Source organism: Bos javanicus, chromosome 13 (genome assembly GCF_032452875.1).
Source record: "Bos javanicus breed banteng chromosome 13, ARS-OSU_banteng_1.0, whole genome shotgun sequence".
In the NCBI taxonomy this organism is placed as follows: domain Eukaryota; kingdom Metazoa; phylum Chordata; class Mammalia; order Artiodactyla; family Bovidae; genus Bos; species Bos javanicus.
This window is the reverse complement of record NC_083880.1, coordinates 65,981,219-66,009,100: the sequence shown is the minus strand read 5'-3', so window position 1 is coordinate 66,009,100 and position 27,882 is coordinate 65,981,219. Positions and strand designations below refer to the sequence as shown.

Genomic DNA, 27,882 nt, shown 5'->3' with positions numbered 1-27,882 from the left:
GACAGCTTTGGCCTTTTTTTTGTACGTGGTAAAATATACATAAAATTTACTGTTCTAACCATTTTTAGGTGTACAGCTAAGTATCATTAGTACATCCACGTTGTTGTGCAGCTTCCACCACTGTCCATCTTGAGAACTTTTTCATCTTCCTAAACTGTAATTCTGTACCCATTAAAGAGTAACTCCTCATTTCTCCCCTTAACCCCCAGTCATCATTCTAATTTCTGTCTCTATGACTTTAGCTACTCTAGGTACCTCATAAAAGTGAAATTATACAATTTTTGTCCTTTTATGGTGGGCTTATTTTACTTAGCATAATGTCTTCACAGTTTATCCACATTTTTGCATGTGTCAGAATTTCCTTCCTTTTTAAGGCTAATATTCCATGGTATGAATATACCATGTTTTGTCTATCAATTCATCTGTAGATAGATATTTGAGTTGTTTCTGAACCTGCCTGCCAGCGCAGGAAACAGAAGAGACGTAGGTTCAACCCCTGGGTCGGGAAGATCCCTTGGAGGAGGGCTTGGCAACCCACTCCAGTATTCTTGCCTGGAGAATCCCATGGACAGAGGAGCCTGGTGGGCTGCAGTCCATACAGAGGCACATAGTCGAACAAGACTGAAGCGACTTAGCACATGCATGTAGCTTATGGTTATTTTGAGTGAGTAATGCTGTTATATTGATGTGCAGATATCTAAATTTCTGCTTTCAGTTCTTTTGGGTATAAACAGAAGTGGAATAGTAATTCTAAATTTAATTTTTGAGAAACTGCCATACTATTTCCCGTGGTGGCTGCTGCTGTTGCTGCTGCTAAGTCGCTTCAGTCATGTCTGACTCTGTGCGACCCCATAGACAGCAGCCCACCAGGCTCCCCCGTCCTTGGGATTCTCCAGGCAAGAACACTGGAGTGGGTTGCCAACTGGAGTGGAATGGCAACCCACTCCAATATTCTTATCTGGAGAATTCCTTGGACAGAGGAGCCTAGTGGGCTGCAATTCATGGGATCGCAAAGAGTCAGACACGACTGAGTGACTAACACTTTCACTTAAAAGAACATTATGATCTTGATGAGCTGTGTTTGGACTCAAGTTCATAGAATTTGATTCCATTTCCTGATATGACTTAGGTTTCTTGCCAACTTCATTTGCATAACTTTAAGAAAGCAGTTGGAATTTACAGGAACTCCACTGTGTTATATTGCTTTGAAAATTGAAAGTGAAAGTTGCTCAGGCGTGTCTGACTCTGCAACCCCATGGACTGTAGCCTGCCAGGTTCCTCTGTCCATGGAATTCTCCAGGCCAAAATACTGGCTTGGATAGCTGTTCCCTTCTGCAAGGGATCTTCCCAACCCAGGGATCAAACCCAGGTCTCCCACATTGCAGGCGGATTCTTTACCATCTGAGCCACTTTAGATTGAGTTTATTGTGGCACAAGTACATCTTAGATCTTATGTATAAGTTTAAATTACTGAAGATTTATTATTAAGATTTTGGGGATACTGTGGGGAGTCTACACAATTTTTATCATAAATCTCATTTGTTACCTGTAAGATTTGACTAGTCATTATAATCCCTAAATTGTTTTAGTATTAATGCAGAGATTTAATGTAGAAACAATTTCTGTCCTGCCTTGCTTTTATAAGTACCTTCAAGCTTCTAATAAGACAGACATGTTAATCAGATATTTGTAGCCAAACATGCTGCTGCTCTAAAATAAATCCCAGAATTGGGAGATATCTCTCCAGTCCACTCTATAACTAGTAGCTATCTAGCCCATTCTTAAAAATTGTAAATGAAAAAAAAAGGCACTGTTTTTTTGTTTCTTTCTCTCATTGTGATTAGAGTTTAAGGCTTAAAATTTTTAAGATATTCATTTCTTTTTCAGATTATTTTTTGATGCAAATTTATTTCCTCTATCTAGTCTTTCTTAGAATATTTCTTGAGACATGTGCTCTTTTTTCCACCTCCCACTACCTTTTCTACTCTATCTCACCATCCCCATTCCTGCCCACTTGTGCGTAATGCCTGTTTTTAAAGGAGAGTTCCAAATGTAGTATTTCCCCCATTCATTTCCTGTTTTTAATTTTCAAAATAACAAATTGCTGCCTTTGATAATGAATCTAAGATTGACAGAAATAAGGCTTTATTTATAAATTTTTAGTTCTGAATTTATTTCAGAATCTAGCCTGTCCATTTCCTTTCATTTAATTATAGCTTGCTTAGAAGCTGCTGCTGCTAAGTCGCTTCAGTCATGTCCGACTGCGACCCCATAGACGACAGCCCACCAGGCTCCCCTGTCCCTGGGATCCTCCAGGCAAGAATACTGGAGTGGGTTGGCATTTCCTTCTCCAATGCATGAAAGTGAAAAGTGAAAGTGAAGTCGCTCAGTCATGTCTGACTCCTAGCAACCCCATGGACTGCAGCCTACCAGGCTCCTCCGTCCTTGGGACTTTCCAAGCAAGAGTACTGGAGTGGGTTGCCACTGCCTTCTCCTACTTAGAAGCTTAAAAAAAGTTTTATTCTAAAAGGGAATTGAGATGTTCATATCTAATAATGAGTTCAAAATAACCATTTCTTGAGTAAATTGCAGCTGTTATCCATGCTGAACTCAGTGTGATACTGGGTGTCCTATGCCTGAATAGAATTTACTGTGAATTTTTTGTTAGAATTAGCAGCCTTTCAGAGGATGTATATCAGATTAGCTTCAGAGAAGTCATTGGGTTAGCTTTGTAAAAGATACTTAACAAGTAGTAGTACCTAATCCTTCTAGCTGGGGCTATATCTGTTATCTTCTCCTATCATGAATGTAAAGTTCCAGCATGTTTCCCACTGCTCTGACCCCAGTGGTTCCTATTTATTTCTTGACCAACTAGACCAGAAACAAAGGGATGGAATGCAGAAAATGAGTTTGTTATAAAATGAATCACTGGTGGCTTTGGAGTCAGCTTTATCTCTCTATCAGATTAGTGTATTGGATAGTTAAAATTAATTTTAAAGCTCTAATTTGTAAATTTTTTTCCCTCTCAAAAGATATTTTGATGTAAAGAATGCCTTACTCTTTTATTTTTTCTCCTGAATGTTTAGATTTAAAGCCTTAGTTCAAACAGAATAGTCTAGTTTAGGAGTATCACAGTAAGGTTACCAATTCTTAAAATAACAAAACAGAATGCTTTTTGAATGATCAGAAATCATTTTAGAATCTTTCAGGACCTTTGGGTCATTTTCATTAGTATCAGTTCATACAAAGACTCTGTATATAAAAGATTAAACTGAACTGAATTTACATTGAACTGAATTTACTCTGATATGTTTAAAAACAACTTGACAGAGACAGACAAATACTACATGATCTCATTTATATGTGGAATCTAAAAAACAAGCTCATAAATGCAAAGAGCAGGTTAGTCGTTGCTAGGGGTGAGGGAGTGGGTGAAATGGATGGATGAAGGGAGTCAAAAGGTACAAACTGGAAGATATAAGTAAATCATGGGGCTATAATGTATAGCATGGTAACTATAGTTAATAACACCATATTGCATATTGAAAGTTGCTAACAGGATAGATCTTTAAAGTTCTTATCACAAGGAAAGAAATTATAAGTATGTGGTGGATGTTGACTTATTGTGGTGATCTTTTCACAGTATGTGTCAATAGTGAATCATGTTGTACACCTGGAACTAATAATGTTTTATGTCAGTTGTATCTCAATAAACATCAACAGTAAAATCTGGTGTCTCATTTACTTAACATTCCTTTCATGTGCTCATAAAAACAATGTAGAATATAGGGGAATTTTTTTAATGATTTTGCTCTCAGAGTCATTTTTGAAGTCAAACATTTTAGTGTATTATGTGACATTTTAGGCTTTCTAGCCATTTTACCTGAACCAAAAAAAGAGACTTCTGATTTCTTAAAAAGTTATATATTTATAATGGTCATAATGCTCATAAATCAAGCCATTTAGTTTTAGTATTTATCACTTTACATAGTTCACAGCATAGATAGAATAGCACAAAGCATCTTTTCCCAAAAATTGTTTAGGCTAGTTTTACAAAGAGAATTTTGTTTTAATATATTTTATTTAGCCACAGCAGTGAACTGATACTGTAAAATAGGTATTTTATGTAATTTAATGCATCAGCAGCCTTAGGTGTTTATTAATCTTGACCAAAAGCCCATCTTCATGGTAAGACATAAAGTTGAGAAATTATTGACTTGTTTTTTTGCATCAATGTGCTATGTTTCGTCTTAGGTCTATCATTTGGCAAGTGTACGCTTACGTGATTTATGTTTAAAACTGGATGTTTCAAATGAGTTAAGAAGGAAGATATGGACATGTTTTGAATTCACTTTAGTTCACTGTCCTGATCTGATGAAAGACAGACATTTGGATCAGCTCCTCCTTTGTGCCTTTTATATCATGGCAAAGGTAATGTATAAGGTGGGGGAAGCTCCTTGCTGTCCTTACCTATATTTGAAGCATGAGGTGAAAATCTGTTGCACTCATTAGTTTACCTTAAGTGCTATAAGCCAACAGTGCCCACCTTCATTAATTAGGTGGTAAATTCCAGCTAATGCAATTGCAGGCCATTTGTAGTAAAGTGGTTCTCCACACTATTAATAGAGAACCATTTCCATCTCCACCCCTGTAACACCTCTAATCTTATACTTTAAAGTAATAATTCTAGATCATTACGTTTTAAGTGAGTAACAGAGACTCAGAGCTGAAAGTTACTTGGCCAAAATTACACAATTAGTGACAGCCTGTGATCTCCTGATTCATAATTTGATGTAAAATAGCTTCTATACTATATTCCTTTTTAGTGATTTATTCCATTACCTCAGAAGAGCATTTTATTTTCTGGTTGCTACAACATGTTTTAAGTCATAAAATGGCATATCTTTCTTGTTTTAAAAATTCTAATGTGTCTATAACATTCATCTGTAACTTTGGTCTTGATCATGTTGGCCACAGATCCTAGCAGATAAGCATGTTACAACCTAATTTTTCAGCTTCTTGAGGCAAAGGACATGTTTTCGAACTCATTTGTGACTTCCTTTTCACATTGCCTCTTTAAAATCTCTATACAAAATATGTATTAATAAATATTGTTAATTAACCTTTTTTTAAGTTATTACTATTTTTTAATTATTTCTCTTAAGGATACCAGAACTCTAAAAACCAGCCATGGGTTTCTAATGTAGAGAGTTAATTTCCTTCTATGGTTACAATTTTTATGCATTTATTCTGGAACCACTAGATAAATACAACACAAAAGACCACATAGTTATTCCCCTTTTATAGTCACATGCTACATTGGCATCCATACCAATAATGCTTTATATTTGTATTCTCTTTCCACTTTTAAAACCACACCTATATGCATATTTCATTTATTTTACCATTCTAAGAATCTCCAGGGAATTACCCAGGAGTCCATTGGTTAGGACTTTATGGTTTCACTCCTGAGGGCATTGGTTTAATCCCTGGTGGGAACTGAGATCCTGTAAGATGTACAGCAAGGCCAAAAAAAAAGGAAAGAATCTCCGAAGTCCGAACACTAATGACAACAAAACCCAAAGTTGTCCCAGAACTGATAATACTGCTGGGTTTCCCAGCAGAAGCAAACTGCTTTGAGGCATGAAACACTCAACCCTTAAGCCATTCAGTATTCACATAAGTAAAACCCTTACTAAAGTAGAACTAAAAAAATCAAAAATTATAAAACATTCAAGGAAATGAATCAATATAAGTATGTCAACAGATAAAATTTAGAGCAGGTTAGATATTGAAAATTTTAGTTAATGAAATTATTGACCTCAAAGTAGGCAGTTAATATGTTTAAAAGGATTTAGTGTATACAAGAAAATTCATTTTATGAATAAAGACCAAGTTACTTTAAAAAGGACCCAAAAATTAAAAAAAAATTTTAAATAAAAAGGACCCAAAAGATGTCAAAAAGAACTGAAGGAAACTTGGAATGGAAACCCAGTGAAATTTGGATGGAAACAAAATTCCAACCCAAAAAGACTCAATAGATTAGAATACAGATCTGTGGAAATGAAAAAGCAATGTATCACATAGAGATAGAAAATACAAAAAAATTAAGAGACAGAGTGGCAAAACATTTTTTTCTTGTTCCCTTTTTCTTTTGTTCTCTTGTGATTTGATGACTAACTTTAGTGTTGTGTTTCATTTCCTTTTTCTTTTTATCTGTTGTAGATTTTTGATTTCTGGTTACTATGAGGATTTGCTATAGCAATCTATGTAGAAACAAGATTGTTTTAAGTTCCTCATCTTTACAAGTGCATTTCCAATATCCTGCATTTGTATTATCTCCTCATAATTGCTGGTTTTGATATCATATTTGTGTATGGATGATTTCCTACCTTTTGTGTGTGCTTGTGTATGTTTGCCTTTACGGGTGAGCTTATCCATTTGTAATTTTCTTGTTTCTAGTTGTGGCTTTTTCTATTTAGAGAAGTTCCTTTAGCATTTGTTGCAGAGCTGGTCTGGTGGTACTGAGTTCTGTTAGCTTTTACTTGTCCATAAAACTTTTGATTTCTCTGTCAAATCTGAATGAACACCTTACTGGGTAGAGTATTCTTGATTGTAGGTTCTTCCCTTTCATCAGTTTAAATGTATCATGACACTTCCTTCTGGCCTGTAGAGTTTCTGCTAAGAAATCAGCTGATAAACTTATAGTTCCCTTGTATGTTGTCATTTTTCTCCTGTTGCTTTTAATATTTTTTCTTGGTCTTATTCTTGTCAACTTGATTACTGTGTGTGTCTTGGCATGTTCCTTCTTGGATTTATCCTGCCTGGAACTCTGCAATTCCTGGACTTGAGTGAATGTTTCCTTTCCCATGTTAGGGAGGTTTTTCAGCTATTATCTTTTTGAACTTTTTTTCACATCCTTTCTCTCTCTCTTCTCCTTCTGAGACCACCCCTATAATGTGGAATGCTGATGTGTTTAATGTCCCAGATGTCTCTTAGACTGTCTTCATTTCTTTTCACTCTTTTAAAATTCTCTTCCACAGCAGTGATTCCCACCATTCTGTCTTCAGGTCACTTATCTGCTCTTCTGCATCAGTGTTCTGCTAGTGTATTTTTCATTTCAGATGTTTTATTGTTTATCTCTGTTCTTCAGTTCTTCTAGGTCTTCGTTAAATGTTTCTTACATCATCTTGATCCTTGCCTCCATTCTTTTTCTGAGATCCTTGATCATCATCTTCAGTATCATTATTCTGAATTATTTTTTATGGAATGTTGCCTATATCCACTTTTAAATACGTAAAAACTAATAAAACTGAAGACTACAGGAGAGTCAGCAGATCTGAGTTTTCTTACGTTCTTTTTTATAAAGAAAGGCATTTTGTGGTTAAAAAAAAATACATTTTCAGTAGAGTTATACCATAACAATCTTAGTGCTTTTGATTAATGAAACTATCTGCTGAGTTCCCACAGGCCACAAAGCCTGAACTTTTAAGGTAGTAGAAGTCATAAATGGTAGTGGTTTTTAGTTATGGAGTGGCCTGGGGTTAATAGCTTTCTGCAAGACTGCTCTCAGTGCCAACTGGTAATTGAAGTTTTTGTTTAGAGCCATTTTTCTTTTAAAAGCAATTGATGAATGAGGTTTTTATTTTCCTTAGGTAACAAAAGAAGAAAGAACTTTTCAAGAAATAATGAAAAGTTATAGGAATCAGCCCCAAGCTAATAGTCACGTGAGTTACATTATTTTTCCTCCTGTCCCGAAATAGATTTGTACTATTTCTCTGCTGATAAGTCATATAAAAGGTAAACTTCTTTTCTAGGTTTACTATAGATATTTGGTTTTATGGATACCATTAAACTTGAGACAATTTTAATCAAAAAAGTTTCAATAGAAGCCAAAAATCTTGCTGTTTCTGACTAATCTACATATTTGCATGTACTTCTCACACATTCTCTTATTCCATGTGTCCATTTGTTGAGTGGGGATGTTTTTCACTAGAAAATCTAATGAAAAATATTTATAATAATAATATTCTTTAATTATATGAGATTTGATTCTCTGATGATATTTAAATCCAGTGAAATTTGAAGATATATTAAGTCAAGTTTCTTTTTTCCATTTGCTAAGAATCTTAATGTTTGTATCTTTGAATTTGAATAGATGTCAGTCATTTTTTATATAATAGCCCTGGTAAGAATTCTATACAACATTTCAGTCATGAAAATATAAAATGTTAGCATAGTGGCCTGGCACATGGTAAGCATTTAATAACTGTTAGCTCTACATGATTTTTATTGTTGTTCTGAAGAACACAGGATTAGTTTACAGTAAGGCTTTGGCCGTTCAACAGCCTGTTTGCTCTAAAGGAACATATTGGCCTCCTCTGTGGCCCCAGTGATCTGCCATCTTAGACTAGAAGAGAGAAAATAGTAGCTGAGATAACCCTGGCCCCAGTACTAGTAGCCGTACCCTTCTGTAGGAGAGCCCCACAGGTAGTTTCACTTCTTTACTGAAGCCCCAAATACACTGCTAGCAGTATAGAGATACTAGAAGAGCCAAGTATAGGCATTTCTTATATCCTGTGATAGACTAGAAGAGGCCTGGTTTCTGGGCCTCTTCAGAAAAATCGTTCAGGAACAGAGCTTAGAGAGGTTCAGAACATCCCTAAGTTCATTAAGGCAAAGTTAATGTGGGTCAAAATTGGGTCAGGGGATTTCCCTCATGATCCAGTGGTTAAGAATCCACCTTCCAATGCAGGGGACATGGGTTTGATCCCTGGTAGGATAATTCATATCCCACATGCCGTGGGGCGGCTAAGCCCATGCACCACAACTAGAGAGCCCACAATCTGCAACTAGTGAGCCATGCACTCTAGAGCCCATGCTTTGCACCAAAAGAAGTCCTGACACGCTGCAGCTAGAGAAGGCCAGCATGCCACAATAAAGACCCAGCGCAGCCAAAAAAAACGTCATGCCACAGCTTCCTAAAAATTCTCTCAATACCATTATCCATAGGATGAGGGAGAATGGGCATGCTTTTCAGTTACCCTGGAGGTTAAAAACAGTTTAGGAGCAGAGAGGAGAACACATTTTCATGTGCCCACCTGAAAAGACTTGGTATGGGATTGGAACAGGAAAGCAAGCCCCAGAGAGATCAAATGAGTCTCACGTAAGGAATTAAAGGGAGGAAGGAATAGGCTCAGATCTTTTAAGTAGCTTTTAATTGGCAAAACTTGCTCATCAGTGTTTAGTTGCTGCTGACTTAATTCTTCTAATTTGTAACCTCCTAAATGGCATATTTCAGGTGGTAGGCTCTGCTTAATAGCTCCTCTTCTAAGATGTTTGCAGTAATCTACAGGCTTAAAGCTCAACATTCAGAAAACTAAGATCATGGCATCCGGTCCCATCACTTCATGGGAAATAGATGGGGAAACAGTGGAAACAGTGTCAGACTTTATTTTTGGGGGCTCCAAAATCACTGCAGATGGTGATTGCAGCCATGAAATTAAAAGACTCTTACTCCTTGGAAGAAAAGTTATGACCAACCTAGATAACATATTCAAAAACAGAGACATTACTTTGCCAACAAAGGTCCATCTAGTCAAGGCTATGGTTTTTCCAGTGGTCATGTATGGATGTGAGAGTTGGACTGTGAAGAAAGCTGAGTGCCGAAGAATTGATGCTTTTGAACTGTGGTGTTGGAGAAGACTCTTGAGAGTCCCTTGGACTGCAAGGAGATCCAACTAGTCCATCCTAAAGGAGGTTAGGCCTGGGTGTTCTTTGGAAGGAAGGATGCTAAAGCTGAAACTCCAATACTTTGGCCACCTCATGCAAAGAGTTGACCCATTGGAAAAGACTCTGATGCTGGGAGGGATTGGGGGCAGGAACAGAAGGGGACGACAGAGGATGAGATGGCTGGATGGCATCACTGACTCGATGGACGTGAGTTTGAGTGAACTCTGGGAGTTGGTGATGGACAGGGAGGCCTGGCGTGCTGCAATTCATGGGGTCACAAAGAGTAGGACACAACTGAGCGACTGAACTGAACTGAATAACATCTTGCCCTTAATTATCACCCTTACAGACAAATACTTTTTAATTGGCTTGATATCTTGCTCTTCTTATTTTGGTTTTGCTTAACCTGTGCCTGTTTGTGACTCAACAGTCCTTTATTTCCCTTATGACCTATAGGTCTATAGAAGTGTACTATTGAAAAGTATTCCAAGAGAAGTTGTGGCATACAGTAAAAACCTGAACGGTGATTTTGAAATGACAGATTGTGGTAAGTTGCCCAATTTAGCATTCTATATGTAGTATACCTTTGGTTATATATTTGGTTACATACTACAGTGGGTGTCTTGGAGTTACTTATGTAGGTGGGGTGGATAATGCATGTGTGTTTTGAGAAGAAACAAGTGACTTTGAAATAAGTATGGGTCAGGTACCTCCCTCCACAGAGATTGTGTATAGAAACTATTAATTTATCCTCTGTTTAATTGTGTTTTAGAAGTTTCCTAGTATACTTATACACACTAATATTGTATATACTTGTACACATTTATTGTATAAAAGACACAATAAAATTCAAAACTAAATCTGAATGACAGGAAAAGTAAGACAGCTGTCAGTGATCTGCCCGGGAAGACAAGGAAATGTCCTGTTCATTAATAAGTGTATTTGATATTCTGCCACCATCAGCAAGGTCACCTTGTTCCACCATCATGCTAAGACTTAAGACTCTAGTAATTTTTTTTAAAGAAAGAAGAATCAAATATTTGGTATTCATATGTTGATAAATTATGAAAAGCCCTCTTCTGCCTATATCCTTTTTCTTGTCTCATCTTTCCATTACTTAACGTAGACGTATGTGTGCATGTGTACGTAGGTACTGTAATTTATTTAATTCCTCAATGTGAGGCATTTAGGTTGTTCTAATTATATACAGCTTTGTGAGGAACATCATTGTAAATTGGTCTTTGGTCCACATCCTTAGAGCAAATTCTTAAAGAAAATTGACTGGGTCAGAGACATTTTTTAAATTACCCAAATATCCATGATCATTATGGTGTCTACTGGGATCTTAAGTTTTAAGGTCTTAATGAAAAAATGCTTTAATGATAACGTCCTAGAATCTGATCCCATTTAAGGCCACACAGGCCAAATTCAATTCTTTTTGTATAGATATAGACTAGAGATCTCTTCAAGAAAACTGGAGATACCAAGGGAACATTTCATGTAAGGATGGGCATGATAAAGGACAGAAATGGTAAGGACCTAACAGAAGCAGAAGAGATTAAGAAGAGGTGGCAAGAATACCCAGAAGAACTATACAAAAAGTCTTAATGACCTGGATAACCATGACGGTATGGTCACTCACTAGAGCCAGACATCCTGGAGTATGAAATCAAGTGAGCCTTAGGAAACACTGTATTAATATGAACAAAGCTAGTGGAAATGACAGAATTCCAGCTGAGCTGTTTAAAACCCTAAAAGATGATGCTATTAAAGTGCTGTCAGCAAATTTGGAAAACTCAGCAGTGGCCACAGGACTGGAAATGATCAGTTTTCATTCCATCCCAAAGAGAGGCAATGCCAAAGAATGTTCAAACTACAGTTGTGCTCACTTTACATAGTAGCACGGTTATGCTCAAAACCCTTCAAGCTAGACTTCAGTATGTGAACCAAAAACTTCCAGGTGTTCAAGCTGGGCTTAAAAAAGGCAGAGAAACTAGAGATCAAATTGCCAATATTTGTTGGATTATGGAGAAAGCAAGGGAGTTCCCGAAGAACTTCTACTTCATTGACTATACTCAGGCCTTTGACTATGTGGATCACAACAAACTGGAAAATTCTTAAAAGAAATGGATGGGACTATTAGACCAACTTACCTGTCTCCTGAGAAACATGTATGTGGGTCAAGAAGCAACAGAACTGGACATGAAACAACTGACTGGTTCAAAATTAGGAAGTAGTAGGACAAGCCTGTGTATTGTCACCCTGCTTATTTAGCTTCTATGCAGAGTACATCATGCAAAATGCTGGGCTGGATGAAGCACAAGCTGGAATCAAGACCGTCAGGAGAAATATCAGCAATCTCAGATATGTAGATGATACCACTCTAATGGCAGAAAACAAAGAGGAACTAAAGAGCCTCTTGATGCAGGTGAAAGAGGAGAGTGAAAAAGCTGGCTTGAAACTCAACATTAAAAACAAACTAAGATCATGGACCCAGATTGCTTTGGCAATTATGGGTCTTTTATAGTTCTCTATAAGTTTTAGAATTATTTGTTCTAGTTCTGTGAAAAATGTCCTGGGTAATTTGATAGGGACTGCATTAAATCTGTAGATTGTTTTGGGTAGCATGCCATTTTAACAATATTCTTCCAGTACAAGAGCATGGGATATCTTTTCACTTCTTTGAATCATCTTCAGTTTCCTTTATGAATGTTGTATAATTCTCAGTATATAAGTCTCTCACCTGCTTGATGAGGATTATTCTTAAGTTTTTTGTTGTTGGGTTTTTTTTATTTTTTGGATGCAATTTTAAAAGGGATTGTTGGATTATATTCCCTGTTTTGATATTTCATTGTTAGTGTAAAGAAATGCATCTGCCAATCTTCTTATTTTAAGTATTTCTAATTCCCTCAACATAGACTGATTTTTAGGATTAGGCATACTTAATAAATGACCACTGTTTTCATCAATAAAAACCTACTTCTGATGTCAAGTATGTTAATTATCAAAGCATTGGTCTTTGATTGAGATATGCCTAATAGAAACCCTATTTATAGTAGCCACCTGTGGAGAAAGAGCTCCCTTGTTAAAAAACCAACTGGATACTCGGCCTGTGCATTCATTATCATGTTAGCAGAGCACCCCAGACTAGCATTCTTGATTAGAACACTTGAGAGATCCAGATTATAGCTTAGTCTAAGTGATACAAACATAATGCTCAAGTAAATTGAAAACTTTACAATACTTCCTCTGAGACTTGGCTTAAGAATTTTTTTAAAAAAAGATGCATGTGTGGTGTTTCATACAAGGCCTTCTCACAGTAAGGCCTTAGTAAGTAAGTAGTAATTATTATTTTGTTTATAAGTATAAAAAATATTTTATTAATCAGTATGGCTCTTTAAATGTCTTTTTTTTTTTTAAGCTAATTTTTCTAAGGCCATATTCCTTACATAAAATCCTTTAAATGTTGAAAACTAGGTCAGACACACAAAAACAGTTAAATCCTCTCAAGTGACAAAAGTTCTATTTCCATAGGAGATGTATAAGACTGATAACTACAAATTGATAATTAAGTGACTTTATTGACATTAGAACTATTTTACGGTCACCCGATAGACAGCCAAATGTGGGTAGAGCACATTTTCCTTTTAGATTGTCTGTGTAAACAAGGTTTCCTTGGTTTTAGATTACAATGAATGCCTTTTAGAGCTTATGAGAAACTGCCAAAATAGTCTTAAAGCACTGTAGTTTTAAACTGGTGTGTGCTCGGTGACTTTTGCATAACTGGAGCTCAAGGGCACCGCAGCCTACACACTTTTACAGTGAGGAGCGAAAGAGGATAAGGAGGAACGTGGTAGGAGAAATACACAACAAATACCAAATGCTTACTCCAGGGAAGTGCTGCTGTGCTGGTCAACCCCATCACATCTCAACATGACCCTTGAATTTATAAATAAATTCTGATCTTTCTTACTTTCATCCTAATTTTGCTTCTTTACTTTCTCCAGTTTCAGATGGTAAAAACTCACTGTATGTGTTTCTTCTCAGACTGAAGGCTAAGGACTATATGCAAAGAAATCAGCATCAGTCACTTGAGCAGCTCCTCGAGGAGTGAAGGATGGGGTTTCATTAATACGTGCATTCTAGACAGTTATGTGTGCCCATCCTCTGAAACCACGTCCCCTGAGAAATGCATATCTACTGTGCTCTCAGTCTCTTTTCCCCTGAATGCAATTATATTGTCCTGGGATATGAAACTAACCACGTATTATGGTTGCATTTGTTGGCCACCTGCAGCCCTGGAATAATTTGCCTTGTCCCTTCCCACTTTCACTTTAGATCCTTTGAAAATTCTGAAGTCAGAGATCCAGGCTAAAAACTTCAGCATGTTTCTCCAGAGTTCTGCAGATAATATCTCCTTTTTTCTAAGAGCTTCTGTCATTCACTGATAGTTTTTTATGAAACCACATTTTAATTGCTTGACAGTGTTATATAATAATTCAGAAAAGACATTCTTCTTATTCATGAGAACATTAGGGAAAATTATGAGTCCATATGTAGTTCATTGGTTCATTTCACAAATATATGTCAAATAAATACCATGTGCCTAAATTTATATTAAGCAGAGATCCCTTCTACCCTCTCAGGGAAAACAGATTTGAACCATTTATAGCACCAAGCAGGAAGATCTCATTCTCTTTCCCAGTCTTTCATAAGTTCTGCCTGCCAATGTATATGTTGTAAGATGGGTCACCAGGCCTACTGAAGCTTTAATTTCTGAGTGCCAAAGTCCTTAAAGAGGTGAGAATGTAGAAATCTTTTTCCAGCTTAAAGGATAACTGACATCTTGTTTTCTGTTTTGAAATGAAAAAATACTAAATAGCTAAATGTTGTTCTTGTTTATGAAGAACTAAAAGACCTTTTAGAACTAACACCCCAAACAGATGTCCTTTTCATGATATGGGACTGGAATGCTAAAGTAGGAAGTCAGGAAACACCTGAAGTAACAGATTTTTGGCCTTGGAGTACAGAATGAAAGCAGGGCAAAGGCTAATAGAGTTTTGCCAACAGAAAGCACTGGTCATAGCAAACACCCTCTTCCAACAACACAAGAGAAGACTTTACACATGGACATCACCATATGACCAGCACCGAAATCAGATTGATTATATTCTTTGCAGCCAAAGATGGAGAAGCTCTATACAGTCAGCAAAAACAAGACCGGGAGCTGACTGTGGCTCAGATCATGAACTCCTTATTGCCAAATTCAGACTTAAATGGAAGAAACTGGGGAAAACCACTAAACCATCCAGGTATGACCTAAATCAAATCCCTTATGATTATACAGTGGAAGTGAGAAATAGATTTAAGGGACTAGATCTCATAGACAGAGTGCCTGATGAACTATGGACAGAGGTTCATGACATTGTACAGGAGACAGGGATCAAGACCATCCCCAAGAAAAAGAAATGCAAAAAAGCAAAATGGCTTTCTGGGGAGGCCTTAAAAATAGCTGTGAAAAGAAGAGAAGCGAAAAACAAAGGAGAAAAGGAAAGATATAGGTATCTGAATGCAGAGTTCCAAAGAATAGCAAGGAGAGATAAGAAAGCCTTTCTCAGCGGTCAATGCAAAGAAATAGAGGAAAACAGTAGAATGGGAAAGACTAGAGATCTCTTCAGGAAAATTAGAGATACCAAGGAAACATTTCATGCAAAGATGGGCTCAATAAAGGACAGAAATGGTATGGACCTGAGAAGCCGAAGATATTAAGAAGAGGTGGCAAGAATACACAGAAGAACTGTACAAAAAAGATCTTCACGACCCAGTTAATCACGAGGGTGTGATCACTCACCTAGAGCCAGACATCCTGGAATGTGAAGTCAAGTGGGCCTTAGGAAGCATCACTACAAACAAAACTAGTGGAGGTGATGGAATTACAGTTGAACTATTTCAAATCCTAAAAGATGATGCTGTAAAAGTGCTGCAGTCAATATGTCAGCAAATTTGGAAAACGCAGCAGTGGCCACAGAACGGGAAAAGGTCAGTTTTCATTCCAATCCCAAAGAAAGGAAATGCCAAAGAATGTTCAAACTACCGCACAGTTGCACTCATCTCACACCGTGGGAGCCTGGTGGGCTGCCATCTATGGGGTCGCACAGAGTCAGACACGACTGAAGTGACTTAGCAGTAGCAGCAGTACATGCTACTAAAGTAATGCTCAAAATTCTCCAAGCCAGGCTTCAGCAATACGTGAACCATGAACTTCCAGATGTTCAAGCTGGTTTTAGAAAAGGCAGAGGAGTCAGAGATCAAATTGCCAACATCTGCTGGATCATCAAAAAAGCAAGAGAGTTCCAGAAAAACATCTATTTCTGCTTTATTGACTATGCCAAAGCCTTTGACTGTGTGGATCACAATAAACTGTGGAAAATTCTGAAAGAGATGGGAATACCAGACCACCCGACCTGCCTCTTGAGAAGCCTGTATGCAGATCAGAAGGCAACAGTTAGAACTGGACATGGAACAATAGACTGGTTCCAAATAGGAAAAGGAGTACGTCAAGGCTGTGTATTGTCACCCTGCTAATTTAACTTCTATGCAGAGTACATCATGAGAAATGCTGGGCTGGCGGAAGCACAAGCTGGAATCAAGATTGCCAGGAGAAATATCAGTAACCTCAGATATGCAGAGACACCACCCTTATGGCAGAAAGTGAAGAGGAACTAAAGAGCCTCTTGATGAAAGTGAAAGAGGAGAGTGAAAAAGTTGGCTTAAAGCTCAACATTCAGAAAATGAAGATCATGGCATCTGGTCCCATCACTTCATGGGAAATAGATGGGGAAACAGTGGCTGACTTTATTTTGGGGGGCTCCAAAATCACTGCAGATGGAGATTGCAGCCATGAAATTAAAAGGTGCTTACTCCTTGGAAGGAAAGTTATGACCAACCTAGACAGCATATTAAAAAGCAGAGACATTACTTTGTCAACAAAGGTCTGTCTAGTCAAGGCTATGGTTTTTCCAGTATTTGTGTATGGATGTGAGAGTTGGAGTATAAAGAAAGCTGAGCGCTGAAGAATTGATGCTTTTGAACTGTGGTGTTGGAGAAGACTCTTGAGAGTCCCTTGGACTGCAAGGAGATCCAACCAGTCCATCCTAAAGGAGACCAGTCCTGGGTGTTCATTGGAAGGTCTGATGTTGAAGCTGAAACTCCAATACTTTGGCCACCTGATGTGAAGAGCTGACTCATTTGAAAAGACCCTGATGCTGGGAAAGATTGAGGGCAGGAGGAGAAGGGGACAACAGAGGATGAGATGGTTGGATGGCATCACCGACTCAATGGACATGAGTTTGGGTAGGCTCAGGGAGTTGGTGTTGTTCAGGGAGGCCTGGCGTGCTGCGATTCATGGGATCATAAAGAGTTGAACATGACTGAGCGACTGAATTGAACTGAACTGAAATGCTGTTCTTGTTTACTCACTTAGTTCAACTTTTTTTTTTTTTTTAATGTTCTGTATAACAAGAATTTCTTTTCCATGGGGATGGATCACTTCATGGGAAATAGATGGGGAAAGAGTGAAAACAGTGTCACACTTTATTTTTTTGGGCTCCAAAATCACTGCAGATGGTGATTGCAGCCATGAAATTAAAAGACTCTTACTCCTTGGAAGAAAAGTTATGACCAACCTAGATAGCATATTGAAAAGCAGAGACATTATTTTGCCAACAAAGGTCCGTCTAGTCAATGCTATGGTTTTTCCAGTGGTCATGTATGGATGTGAGAGTTGGACTGTGAAGAAGGCTGAGCGCCGAAGAATTGATGCTTTTGAACTGTGGTGCTGGAGAAGACTGTTGAGAGTCCCTTAGACTGCAAGGAGATCCAACTAGTCCATCCTAAAGGAGATCAGTCCTGGGTGTTCTTTGGAAGGAATGATGCTAAAGCTGAAACTCCAGTACTTTGGCCACCTCATGCGAAGAACTGACTCATTGGAAAAGACTCTGATGCTGGGAGGGATTGGGGGCAGGAGGAAAAGGGAACGACAGAGGATGAGATGGCTGGATGGCATCACTGACTCCATGGATGTGAGTCTGAGTGAACTCCGGGAGTTGGTGATGGACAGGGAGGCCTGGCGTGCTGCAGTTCATGGGGTCGCAAAGAGTCGGACACAACTGAGTGACTGAACTGAACTGATAACAAGAATAACCTACAACTGCTGTAACTAAGGAGATGGCGATGGCTTCCCACTCCAGTACTCTTGCCTGGAAAATCCCATGGACGGAGGAACCTGGTAGGCTGCAGTCCATGGGGTCGTGAAGAGTCGGACACGACTGAGTGACTTCAGTTTCACTTTTCACTTTCATGCATTGGAGAAGGAAATGGCAACCCATTCCAGTGTTCTTGCCTGGAGAATCCCAGGGACGGGCGAGCCTGGTGGGCTGCCGTGTATGGGGTCACACAGAGTCGGACACAACTGAAGCGACTTAGCAGCAGCAGCAGCTGTAACTAAGCCAGTGTTTACTGTCTTACAACAGTGTCCCCCAGGATGGTAGCAGGTGTCATGGAGAAGAGGGACTGTGCATAGAAAGTTTGAGAAATATGGAATTAAAGTGAACGTATTTTTTTTCTAATTGCAAAACTTCTGTAAGCCTTTATTATACTAACGTGTATTCTGAATTCCTAAGAGAAGGCTATAATATGCAGCATTTTTTCAACTTACTGATCACATAGCTTTTTCTGCCTTACTAAGATCCTGCAAAAATAACGGGAGTAAAAAAGACATCCAAATGGGGACCAAGATTCCCCAGGGAGATTCCCTGTGGGCTGCCTGACTCTTGGACCATGTCAGAGTTTTCTTATTTTCCTAAGGTAGAAGCATAGTAGTAGTAGTAGTGTTAGGTGCTCAGTTGTGTCCAACTCTTTGTGATCCTGTGGACTGTACCCCGCCAGACTCCTCTGTCCATGGGATTCTCTAGGCAAGAATACTGGAGTGGATTGCCATTCCTTTCTTAAGAGGATATTCTCGACCCAGAGATTGAACCTGGGTCTCCTGCATTACAGGCTCTTTCTTTACTGTTTGAGCTACAGGGAAAACCAAGGTGGCAACATTCTTCTACTCATATTCTCAATGTTTGCAGGCCAATGTATTGAGAATGAGACCTTTTTTTCACATGCTGAATTCTTTTTAATTGCCGGTAGTTTTCTTAGCTATGTACAAGAAGCTCAGTTTAGGTAAACATCAACTCAGAGCTAGGTGATTCTTGTTAGTACAAGTAGAAGATGTTTTGTAATTCTCTCCCCCCCAAAAAAAGAACAGGATAAAGTTCTGCCTGGTGTCACAAGCTACCCTAGAGTTACACTAAAAAATATGAAAGCACCTTGGGGCAAGCAATAATTTTATAGCTGAGGATGATGCCTATGGACAGCATTAAGTTCCTGTTGTGCAGGAGAAAATAAGGCTTTTTGAACACTTGTCACCTGCCATGTATTTGCAGAAAAGTAAACATAAGCAATTCACCTTGCTTCTTCCTTAACCTCTGAGGATACACTTTACCTTTTAGAGTCTTTCCACCTTTTCTAAAGAGCCAGTAAGAATATCTGCAGTCCTTTTTGTTATCTGAAGCTCAGGATTTACCACTGTTACCCATATTCTGAAGCTCAGTTTAGGCAAATTTCAACCCAGGGCTGGTGCCCCTCTGAGAGTCACCGGTGACAGTGGGTTCAAAGGAATGGTTGTGAAAACATTCTTGCTGAAGTGATATCTAGAGAATAGAGCACCCATTTAAGTTTACATGTTTGTATTTCTCAAGTTTCCAATTTATCCATAATATAGGTAGATTTCTGAACTTTTCTAAAATAGGTCATTGTCTTACATAAATATTTAGGTTTATTTGATTTTTTTCACTTTTATATTGTAGAGAGAGTTGTGTTTCAGATCCTCAAATTATAGATTAAGGTACACCTATCACAACATTGAATTCTTTTAACAGACTTGGAAGATGCTACAAAAACACCGGACTGCTCCAGTGGACCAGTGAAAGAGGAAAGAGGTGATCTTATCAAATTTTACAATACAATATATGTAGGAAGAGTGAAGTCATTCGCATTGAAATACGACTGGTCAAATCAGGACCATGTGGTACGTTTTTTATTTTACTACTTTATTAATATCTTTTCTCATAATTGGTTTACTCTGAGTTTATTTTGGTAGATAAGTATTTCAAAGTTAAAGCCTTACTGATACATTTTACAGGAGAAAACATGCTAGTGATTAATCAGCGTGATTAAGGCTGTGATAAAACAGACTAGAGAAAATTATGGAAATTTCATCCATACTGTGATTATACATTTCTAGAAATTACGGATGCATATGGGCAAGGAGTCAATGGGAACATGGAGCAATGAAAACAATTCTGGTGGTTTTTTCCCTTGGTTTTGATTTCTGTTGTTATATTTCTGAGAGAAATGTTTTTCTCAAGATAAAGAGAAAAGGAAATAAATAGGCTTAAGTCAATAATAGAAACAACGCTAAGAAATTTTTATGCTGTATCTAGATTTGACACTACCAGCAGGCCTTTGTAAGTGTTATCAGTGTATAAGCTGATGTTGGTTCCCAAAAGAGCAGACTTCAGTTATAAGAAAGAGGAACCGAGTAGAAGCTGCATTCAGGCAGTAGCTATATACGTGTCTGTGTCTTTACATTTCTTTCCTTGTCCCTTTCAATGAATATGAGCTGACTATCCTCAGAGGCCATGACTACTCATTCTCCTCCCTCAGTTACACACATCCCCCCACCATGTGCTATACTGAGGATATCTCTAACATCAGCTAATTGGGAAAAAAACAAAACTAGTTTTCCTAGCTTCAGGTGAAGATGATGAATGAAATAGTAATTAAGGAGTCATCCCCATTTGTGCTTGGAATAGAACATTGTATAGATTATTAAAAGTGCAGTTCCTTCTCACTTTATCTCTGAGTCCTTTGCATTTCAGCATAAAGTCTTATACTTTGTACTAGTAACTCAGTCAGTAAAAGAATCTCCCTGCAATGCAGAAGACGGGAATTTGGTCCTATGGTTGGAAAGATCCCCTGGAGAAGGAAATGGCAAGCCACTCCAGTATTCTTGCCCGAGAAATCCAATGGACAGAGGAGCCTGGTGGCTATAGTACTTGGGGGTCAAAAGAGTTAGACATAGTGACTAAACCACCAGGCGTAAAGTCTTAACCATTTTATTAAGAGATTTGTTCCTTGTTGGACTCTTCTTGCTGGCCCACAGAATACTCTGTCTCTCTTATTCTCTGAGCTACTAATCTGGTTGTGGGTATATATGTGTGGACTCTTAAGACTCTTGAGACACCTTTGGTGATCAAAGGTGCATGGAGATCAAACCAGTCAACCCTAAAGGAAATCAACCCTGAGTATTCATTGGAAGGACTGATGCTGAAGCTGAAGCTCTATTAACATTGGCCACCTGATGTGAAGAGCCAACTTATTGGAAAAGACCCTGATGCTGCAAAAGATTGAGGACAAGGTGCGGAGGGGAAGACAGGACGAGATGGTTAGCTAGCATCACTGACTCCATGGACATGAATCTGAGCAAACACCATGAGATAGTGAAGGACAGGAAGCCTGACACTGCAGTCCATGGGGTCACACAGAGTTGGACACAACTTAGCACCTAAACAACAATGTATGTGTGGAGAGAGATCCTTATTGCAAGTGTTAGGACATAAGTTATTCTTTGCCTCACTTTCTGAGCATGGCATGAAGTTCCTATTCTCTTGGCTTACTGCTTCTGGGGTCTTACTCAGAATCCTTCAGGATTTCCTGAAAGATCCAGACAAATAAATTTGAGTTTATCCACTAGTAATTGTTGAAAAACAAGGGTTAATGAATCATTTAAAATTTTTTTTCAGCCATAATAAGTTCTTATGGTATAGTTCAGTTCAGTTCAGTTCAGTCGCTCAGTCGTGTCCGACTCTTTGCAGCCCCATGAATTGCAGCACGCCAGGCCTCCCTGTCCATCACCAACTCCCAGAGTTTACCCAAACTCATGTCCATCAAGTCGGTGATGCCATCCAGCCATCTCATCCTCTGTCGTCCCCTTCTCCTCCTGCCCCCAATCCTTCCCAGCATCAGGGTCTTTTCCAATGAGTCAGCTCTTCACATGAGGTGGCCAAAGTACTAGACTTCTAATTAGGAGATACCAATAAGAATAAAAACATGGTACAGGAAAAAAAGTTCCATGTTGATCCTTCACCCTTATGAGGAGGAGGGGAGTGTAGAATAAAAAATATGGTGGGATTTAAAAAAAGAAAGAAAACCTTTCATCTGATAAAAGCTTTGGTGGTGGTTTATTCACTAAGTCATGTCTGACTCTTGTGACTATGTGGACTGTAGACTGCCAGGCTCCTCTGCCCATGGGATTCTCCAGGCAAGAATACTGGAGTGGGTTGCCATTTCCTTCTCCAGGGTATCTTCCCTACCCAGGGATTGAATCTGGTCTCCTGCATTGTAGGCAGATTCTTTACCAACTGAGCCATGAGGGAAGCCCTATAAAAGCTTTACTTTTATGTTATTTCAGATGGAAGCTCCGCCACTCTCCCCTTTTCCACATATTAAGCAACAGCCAGGCTCCCCACGCCGCATTTCCCAGCAGCACTCCATTTATGTGTCCCCACACAAGAATGGGTCGGGCCTTACACCAAGGAGTGCTCTGCTATATAAATTCAACGGCAGCCCTTCTAAGGTAACGTGCTCCCAAACTTTACTCCAAAATGGCAATATCCATGTTAAAAATTGGATTCCAGATTTCCAGTTAGTAATCTTTAATCATACCCCAATTTTTTGCAAAGTTACTGCAAATAAATACAAACTCTTACTATGGCAAGTTTCCTGTGTATCCAGTTGAGGGAGTTTAATCTGTTATGACTGACATGGTATTGGGGGAGTTTGCAGTGTATCCAGTTGAGGGAGTTTAATGTGTTATGACTGACATGGTATTGGGGGAGTTTGCACCAAGAGCACAGTGTTTCCCTGCTCAGGCACCATCTTGCGAAGGACCAGTAAGGCAGCACCTGCAAGTGGTCAGATATGGGGACACTGTAAAGAAAGATCTTGGAAGGGAAAGTTCATTTGGTGGATGGCGCCTGGGATAGGGAAAAGTCTGAAAGCAGAGGCCTCTTCTGACTTACACAGACAGCTCTGTGGTCACCTCCATCTTTAGTCCCATTAATGATGATGATCCAATGGGGACATGATTGCTGTTTGCAGGTAATTTAAGGACTATCAAGTAGATGTGTTCATTGTATCTCCAAAAGCCAGAATGACTACCAACTAGAAGGAGTGGTAGTGGGATAGGTTGTAACTCAGTCCAAATACGTGGCAGCTCCTTAACTCATTAGTTTCTTAACTCATTTAGATCCACAAGCATTTGTTACATTCCTGCCATACTTAGCAAATAAAGTTTACTGAGATATACCTCACAGACTTGCATTACCTCTTCGTAGAAGGACTTTTAGAAGACATTCTTGGATAAAATCAGAAATGGGTCTAATTGAATTCTAAGGCAGTAATTTCAGAATCATAGGTCAGAATCTGGGGAGCTTGTTGAACACAGATTTCTGTCCCGTAGACTTACTGAATCACAGAGCTCTAGCAGGCAGATTCCCTGGACAGTGTTGATGCACTGTGTTCAGGAACAACTTCTCAAAGGCTGTTTTACAGTAAGACCAGCAACATCAGCATCACCTGGGAGCGTGTCAGAAATGCAGAATCTCAGGCCTCACACCAACCCTACTGAATCTGAATCTGCGTATTATCATTCCCCAGATGATTAGTAAGCACATTAAAGTTTGAAAAGCAGTGCTTCAGAAAAAAGACCTCAAACTTGATGAAAGTTTGTTTGATTTATCAGAATCACCTGGAGGGCTTGATAAACTAGAGATAACTGGGTCCAATACCTAGAATGTGTGATTCAGTCGGTGTAGGGTGAGGCTTGAGAATTTGCATTCCTAATAAGCTCCTAAATGCTCTGCTGCTTGTGGTCTGATGTCCACATTTTAAAAACTATTGCTATAATGTAAATCCAATTTTTAAAATCACCTGAAAAGATTAATTCTAATCACCCTTAATAACTTGACCTAGATTCAAAAAATAATCCCTTCCTCCAGTGTTTAGCTTTGGATAGAGGATAAAGGGTAGGAAAAAGCAGTTAGTTTAGTTCTTTGCTGCTATTTCCCCCCTTTCCCCTTTTACTCACACATATCGTCTGTTTTTGCAGAGTTTGAAAGATATCAACAACATGATAAGGCAAGGTGAGCAGAGAACCAAGAAGCGAGCAATAACCATCGATGGTGATGCAGAATCACCTGCCAAACGCCTCTGTCAAGAAAATGATGATGTTTTACTTAAACGACTACAGGATGTTGTCAGTGAAAGAGCAAACCACTAGCACCCTTCTCACTTCTGTGGTAAAAGCACTCTCAGGTTGTTTTGCAGCAAGCTGGGGCTCTGTCTTCAAAACAGTCAACCCTGAAGGTAGTAAACATCACTGAGTTACAAGAAAAGGTACACCAAAGTTAAGTGGATTTTTTTTTTTTTTACTTTTATCCAGAATGTAGTTGACAGGTGTATTTTGAGTTGGATTGTAAAGGAATGTTTTTAAGTGCACTTAAAAAGGAATGGTTTTAAGTGCATTTAAAAAGGAATGGTTTTAAGTGCCTTTTAAGCATATTAATAGTCATAGAATTGTTAAAATATTTGTTCTCTGAGTTTTTCAGACAAAGTAAGGAGAAACCTTATAATTTTTAAGCTCACTTTTTAAAATAATCAAATGTCCTCTCCTTCTGGGCTTTGAGGGCTTTGAGATGTTTGTGCTCCCAATTTAATATTGAGTAGGGGTTGCGTCCCATGGCATCTAGGCCAGAGGATGATGTAGGAGCCTGTCTCTGACCCAGTGTGCTAACTCCACATCCAGGTACCACTGTGGGTTGTCCAGAGGCTTCTCATGCTCTTCCTCTCCTTGAGCAGAAGCATGTTTGTACTTAAACCCATGCACTGCCCGACTCCTTGCTTTCCAACCTTAAGCCCTCTTAGCCTGGTGTCACAACCTAATAAAAGAGCTACTTGCTCCTTTTTAAAACTATTATTACTTTGTTTTCCAAACCATTAACTTAATTATATATGATTATATCATATAGCTCTCAAAATAGGAAACTGCTTCTCAGGCCAGTAGAGTAAAATACAGAAAAGAGTTGTTGGAGACTAAACTTCGTATTAGTGAGGTAGCAGCCATGATAATATGTAAGATACTGTTTTTGAGATCATTATAAGATTGATCATTCTCAACGTCTAATTGATTCCTTAAGAATAGTTGAAACCTTTCTCAAAACCATGTTAATATCTTATAATTATGCCTTATAATTATACTATTCCATCCATGACACAGCTGCTTATCACGTCCCGCTCTTTGCTCTCTGTATCATCAGTGCATTATGAGTTTCCCATTAGGGTCTGATCACTGGCCCCTTAAGGATGTTTTCTAGGGCTAGGGGTGCCACTTTACAAAGAATCAGCTGTTCAATATTCACTTTTCTAGTGTGTTTCCAGAATCTGGAAGGAGGTGAATAAGCCATTCTTAATTAATTTTGAGAAAATTTTATCAAATGTATGTTTCTTAAACTGCAAACCGTATTTTTTTTAATGCTAAATATTTAACTAGTAAAAAGTGAAACTGGCTCAGTCATGTTCGACTCTGCCATCCCATGGACTGTAGCCTGCCAGGCTCCTCTGTCCATGGAATTCTGCAGGCAAGAATACTGGAGTGGGTAACCATTCCCTTCTCCAGGGGAATCTTCCCAACCCAGGGATCGAACCCAGATCTCCTGTACTGCAAGCGGATTCTTTACTTTCTGAGCCACCAGGGAGGCCCATTTAACTAGTAACCCTGGCTAATTTGAATTAGTCTAAAATTTGGCTATTAACTAGTATCAATAATTATTATTAGGAATTTTATTTTTAAATTTTAAGAAGAAAACTGAGTCTGGTCACATTTTGCTTTTCTTAAAATTACATCATTTTTTTGTGTAGTATCTACACATGTTACAAGCCAAATACCATCAAGTCTGTCTTGAATCCTTGTATATATTTTTATGTAGCTATAACTATTGTGTCATTATTAATGTGCAAAATGTAAATGAGCATTTGTACGTTGTCTTTATAAGAAAATCTGGATGTGTTTCTATCAGTTTTCTAGACTGTATATTCATGTACATAAAATGGTTAATAAAATATTGGTGTTTTTGTGAGATTACTGAATAAAACCTATCAGTTCAGTTCAGTCGCTCAGTCATGTTTGACTCTTTGTGACCCCATGAATTGCAGCATGCCAGGCCTCCCTGTCCTTCACCAACTCCCGGAGTTCACTCAGACTCACGTCCATCGAGTCTGTGATGCCATCCAGCCATCTCATCCTCTGTCGTCCCCTTCTTCTCCTGCCCCCAATCCCTCCCAGCATCAGAGTCTTTTCCAATGAGTCAGCTCTTCACATTAGGTGGCCAGAGTACTGGAGTTTCAGCTTTAGCATCATTCCTTCCAAAGAACACCCAGGACTGATCTCCTTTAGGATGGACTAGTTGGATCTCCTTGCAGTCCATGGGGCTCTCAAGAGTCTTCTCCAACACCACAGTTCAAAAGCATCAATTCTTCAGCACTCAGCTTTCTTCACAGTCCAACTCTCACATCCATACATGACCACTGGAAAAACCATAGCTTTGACTAAACGGACCTTTGTTGTCAAAGTAATGATCACTGAGGAAGGCTTTCTTATCTTTCCTTGCTATTCTTTGGAACTCTGCATTCATATGCTTATATCTTTCCTTTTCTCCTTTGTTTTTCTCTTCTCTTCTTTTCACAGCTATTTGTAAGGCCTCCCCAGAAAGCCATTTTGCTTTTTTGCATTTCTTTTCCATGGGGATGGTCTTGATCCCTGTCTCCTGTACAATGTCATGAACCTCAGTCCATAGTTCATCAGGCACTCTATCTATCAGATCTAGTCCCTTAAATCTATTTCTCACTTCCACTGTATAATCATGAGGGATTTTGTTTAGGTCATACCTGAAGGGTCTAGTGGTAGACCTTTCCCTACTTTCTTCAATTTAAGTCTGAATTTGGCAATAAGGAGTTCATGATCTGAGCCACAGTCAGCTCCCAGTCTTGTTTTTGCTGACTGTATAGAGCTTCTTCATCTTTGGCTGCAAAGAATATAATCAGTCTGATTTTGGTGTTGGCCATCTGGTGATGTCCTTGTGTAGAGTCTTCTCTTGTGTTGTTGGAAGAGGGTGTTTGCTATGACCAGTGCGTTCTCTTAGCAAAACTCTATTAGCCTTTGCCCTGCTTCATTCTGTATTCCAAGGCCGTATTTGCCTGTTACTGCAGGTGTTTCTTGACTTCCTACTTTTGCATTCCAGTCCCCTAAAAGGAAAAGGGCATCTTTTTTGGGTGTTAGTTCTAAAAGGTCTTGTAGATCTTCATAAAACCATTCAACTTCAGCTTCTTCAGCGTTACTGGTTGGGGCATAGACTTGGATTACTGTGATATTGAATGGTTTGCCTTGGAAACAAACAGAGATCATTCTGTCATTTTTGAGACTGCATCCAAGTACTGCATTTCGGACTCTTGTTGACCATGATGGCTACCCATTTCTTCTAAGGGATTCCTGCCCGCAGTAGTAGATATAATGGTCATCTGAGTTAAAGTCACCAATTCCAGTCCATCTTAGTTCTCTGATTCCTAGAATGTCGACGTTCACTCTTGCCATCTCCTGATTGACCACTTCCAATTTGCCTTGATTCATGGACCTAACATTCCAGGTTCCTATGCAATATCGCTCTTTACAGCATCGGACCTTGCTTTTATCAGTAGTCACATCCACAACTGGGTATCGTTTTTGCTTTGGCTCCATCCCTTCATTCTTTCTGGAGTTATTTCTCCACTGATCTCCAGTAGCATACTGGGCACCTATCGACCTGGGGAGTTCTCTTTCAGTATCTTATCATTTTGCCTTTTCATACTGTTCATGGGGTTCTCAAGGCAAGAATACTGAAGTGGTTTGCCATTCTCTTCTCCAGTGGACCACATTCTGTCAGACCTCTC

At 38.8% G+C, this 27,882-nt stretch overlaps 1 protein-coding gene across 2 annotated transcripts in view; it reads left to right on the top strand.

Annotated features, from left to right (window-relative positions):
* Positions 1–26,068, top strand: part of RBL1 (RB transcriptional corepressor like 1) — a 60,486-nt gene extending 34,418 nt beyond the window's left edge. For both annotated transcript variants that reach the window (XM_061437519.1, XM_061437520.1), the window contains exons 17-22: positions 4,255–4,431; positions 7,656–7,727; positions 10,189–10,279; positions 19,719–19,867; positions 22,313–22,477; positions 24,011–26,068. In XM_061437519.1, the coding sequence (XP_061293503.1) occupies positions 4,255–4,431; positions 7,656–7,727; positions 10,189–10,279; positions 19,719–19,867; positions 22,313–22,477; positions 24,011–24,181 (825 nt within the window). In that variant the 3' untranslated portion in view covers positions 24,182–26,068. The remainder of the gene's footprint in view (positions 1–4,254; positions 4,432–7,655; positions 7,728–10,188; positions 10,280–19,718; positions 19,868–22,312; positions 22,478–24,010) is intronic.
* Positions 26,069–27,882: the final 1,814 nt, after the last annotated feature.